Below are 3,598 nucleotides of genomic sequence, written 5' to 3' on the forward strand. Positions count from 1 at the left end.
AATGTAATTTTTCATCAAGATTGAACATTTGTTTATGATTCGATTAGGAAATCCCCCAGTTATGTCGATTATCTCGACAAATTTGATTTAAAGCTACGACGGGAGATTTACATATGTAGCACGTCGAACGTAATTAATGGAAACATAACGAGCTCGAACTGACGTCGTTGTTTTTCGAGGTACAAATTACGCATAAGAGACAACTTGCACAATTTTCTCTCTCTCTCTCTCTCTCTCTCTCTCTCTTTCTCTCATATAAAATTTCACGCGTTATACGACTAATCTGTCCAACGTAGGTATATTAAAAGCTACAATTCGTTTCAGATACCGTATTTGATAAACGTTCGTAATTTCTCAAAAGCTTTTCTGTCTCGTTCCGACGTTGTCCTATTTTCCTTTTTTGTTTTTTACATCGATATTGAGTTTCAACGTCGATCAACGTTGTTCGTTAATACTTCAAAATAATTTAGATTCATTTTTCGTGCAGCTCGTAATGCAGTAGTTGGTAAAGGAAACTGTCTATCTTTTTTTCTCTCTCTCTTTGTATCTCTCGGAGACGACGCGTGCGCAAGTTGGAAACTTCTTTGTCGTTTTCCTTCTTTTCTTTTCCGAAAGTTATTGTGAGCATTGTTGTAAGGTAGAAAGGATTGTGGAGGAGTAAAGCAAGAGGTAGGTGAACCAAGCGGATCCTCTTTCGTTTTAAAGGAAGATAAAGGAGCTCGGATAGGAGGTAACTCCGGTGAGAGGTAGCTCTCATTCCCAGCTTCATCCAGCCCATCTCACCCCTTACGCCATGGTATTCGCTAATCCACTTTGTTAGCTTTAACGACGACGCTCCGGCGGTTTATATGCGCCGCTTTTATCGAATTCCACGAATGTAGAAGCAACGAGTCTCGTTGACGTTCGAAGAAAACCCGTCTCGTCAAACGAATCACCGTTATCTCATTATCCTCGCGATTCACCGTTCTCCTTTCTCCACCTCTTTTCGTTCTCTATTTTGTCGTTGTCGGTTCAATCGACGAATCGACATATACATATATATCCGAGCAGATGATTACGAAAGTAGCTCGAGTTAGATAGTTAGTTTTTCTACAGTAATAGTAGTTGTCTTTTCTCATGCTTTTTACTTTTCACGAAGAACAATTTCTAATGTGAATCGTACATATATTTTTAATAACGCACACGTATGCAATATTGAAATATTGGCTTTCTTTTTCAGATTCTTCGCTTACCTCGTCGAAATTTATTCGAACGATGTGCGAATACCTGGAGAAACGTACGTTTAGTCATTGTTCGTGTCTTTCCAAAGAAGAAACGATAAAGAAGGAAAGGAATGCGGAGCTGACCGGAGCGTTATAATTCAAAGGAAATGCGCTAGTTTCTTCGCACAGACGACGACGACGACGACGTTCTCCTTCTCCATTCTGTTGTACACATCTACGGACAGACGAATGGTGAGTTCATTACGTACGTACACACGTAGAAAGAGCACTTCATTTACATCCAAGCACAACATGTTAGGTAAAAGGTGCAGGGTACGTGTGTGCGCGCGCACGTCCTCGGAAGGCTAGCCGCGAAGGAAAGCTAACGTATAGCGGTTGGTACTCGGTCTATGCCACGAACCTGTATGGCATGACTAATTATACTTCAGCCCGCGGCAGATCTCGTTCGTTCCGACCCTCAAGAGGCGGAAAGCACCCCATTAAAGCACGAGCTTCGGCCACCGACGTCGTCGCTGCCATCTCCTCCGAAAGACGTCGATACGATCCTATGACTCTCGGTAGGGAGAAAAAGAAAGGGGGTGGGGGAGAGAGAGAGAGAGAGAGAGAGAGATGGAGAGAGAGAGAGAGAACTTTAAAGAAGCGAAATCATAGGGGAAGCTTTTGGTGATTCTTTTTCGTGACTTTTAACATCGTGTCTCTTATCTTTTTCTTATTTCTTTTCCTTTTTCGCGGCAAACCTTTGATCTTTCTCTCTCTCTTGTTCTTCCTACCACTTATTATCTATTTATCTTTGTCTTTCTATTTATTCTCTCTCTCTCTCTCTCTCTCTCTCTCTCTCTCTCTGCGTTGGTTGCACGTGTCACTTTAGCGGTATATCTTGCCTAGAAACGATTCTTGAGATTGCTCTTCTCGCTCCTCCTCCTTTTCCTTCTCCTCCTTCTCGCCTCCGCCCCCAGCAACGACGAGGGAAACTTTCCATTACCCTAAAACATTGAGCCTGTCGGTAGTCTCCCCTAAGGGCAACACCCCACCACAGTCCTTGTCTTGAGGCTCGTTCATTCTCTTCATCCTCTTACTTGGTCGCAAAGACCTTGGAAAAGGAAAGGAGGCCGAGGAAACCGGAATAGAGACGTTTTCGACGACGAAAAACTACTCTCCCTTCTTTTACTAGGTTTTCAGTACAGCAAAACCCTTCGACGAGAATCCCACAAGAAGGAAAGAAAGACCACTTACGTTTGTGCCGACTTTCTTGACATTATTCGCCGATTTTTCTTTTATATTCGTTTTTCCGACTCTCTCTCTCTCTCTCTCTCTCTCTCTCTCTCTCTGTTCGACTCTTTTTATAGGAATATTTTTCGCCAAGTTAGCGTGGCTTCCGTTTTGAAGTAAGAAGCAATGTCTGTAGGAGCGTACGTACATATGTGTACAAACGCGTTACGATACGGATGCCTCTTTTATAATGACCGTCACGCAAAAAACGTCGCTATACCTTCCATCAAAGTTTGTGTACGCGCGAGTTTTAACGTATGTACATACGTACGTTTTATTGCAACACTCTTATATGCTTTACGATTTGCCGGCTTTTTCGCGAAAAATATAACTCTTGTAACCTCCGTGCTCTTCGTGCAATAAAATTTTACGTATATAGGTATGTCTACGTACGTGCACCTCTTCTGCAAGCTTGGAGGAGTAGGAAAAGAAAAGAAGGAGAAATTTTTTTCCCTTAAACAAATTCACTTTCTCTTTCTTATATTATGTTGTTCTTGCGTCGTTGCGTCGCGTTCCCCTGCGAAATTTCAAGATTAATCGAAAATAATGAGAAAAGATGCGAGACGATCGTGATGAGGAAATGACTCGAAATTTAAAAAAAAAAATCAGTGTATACAGTTGTCCAGAGTCTATATACGTAAATTGGGATAGAGAAAATAGCAAGATCGATCACGTTTTAAATGCTTCAAGTATTTATTTAAACAAATCCCAACATTCCAAACATTGATAGATGTATATGAGTGTGAGTTCCTCCCATTTCTTTTTATTTTTGAATCCTGTGTACGCGTACAAAATCGAATATTTGCACGTCCATTCTTCGTTAGTTTCTTTTCGATCGAATCGAAATGAATTTACTTCGAATTATTTATTATCTTTTACGCGAGGGAAAAATGAGCGCGCCGCTGTCAATCGATTATTATTATCCCTTGCAATATTTTATTATAGATTATTTTTACGTTTTTCCTTTTCTTTGTTTCATTCATTTTAGGCTTACGCAAGGCGTACGCGATCGCGACATTCGGATTACAAAGAACTTTTTCTTTCTTTTTTTTTTTTTTTTTTTTTTTTTTGTTTCTTTTTCTTTATTTCCTTTTTTCTTCTTTTTT

The 3,598-nt window shown here is 40.5% G+C and overlaps 1 protein-coding gene across 10 annotated transcripts in view; it reads left to right on the plus strand.

Annotated features, from left to right (window-relative positions):
* Nucleotides 1–3,598, plus strand: part of LOC118443588 (uncharacterized) — a 66,227-nt gene that overhangs the window by 44,826 nt on the left and 17,803 nt on the right. For 9 of the 10 annotated variants that reach the window (XM_085662246.1, XM_085662243.1, XM_085662247.1 and 6 more), the window contains exon 3: nt 1,220–1,454. In XM_085662246.1, coding sequence (XP_085518372.1) covers nt 1,220–1,359 — 140 coding nt within the window. In that variant the 3' untranslated portion in view covers nt 1,360–1,454. Of the gene's footprint in view, nt 1–1,219; nt 1,455–1,521; nt 1,781–3,598 lie in introns of all 10 variants that reach the window. The other variant, XM_085662248.1, reaches the window with a different exon arrangement.

The sequence above is a fragment of the Vespa mandarinia genome, chromosome 17, assembly GCF_050613455.1.
Source record: "Vespa mandarinia isolate Hongniang chromosome 17, ASM5061345v1, whole genome shotgun sequence".
In the NCBI taxonomy this organism is placed as follows: domain Eukaryota; kingdom Metazoa; phylum Arthropoda; class Insecta; order Hymenoptera; family Vespidae; genus Vespa; species Vespa mandarinia.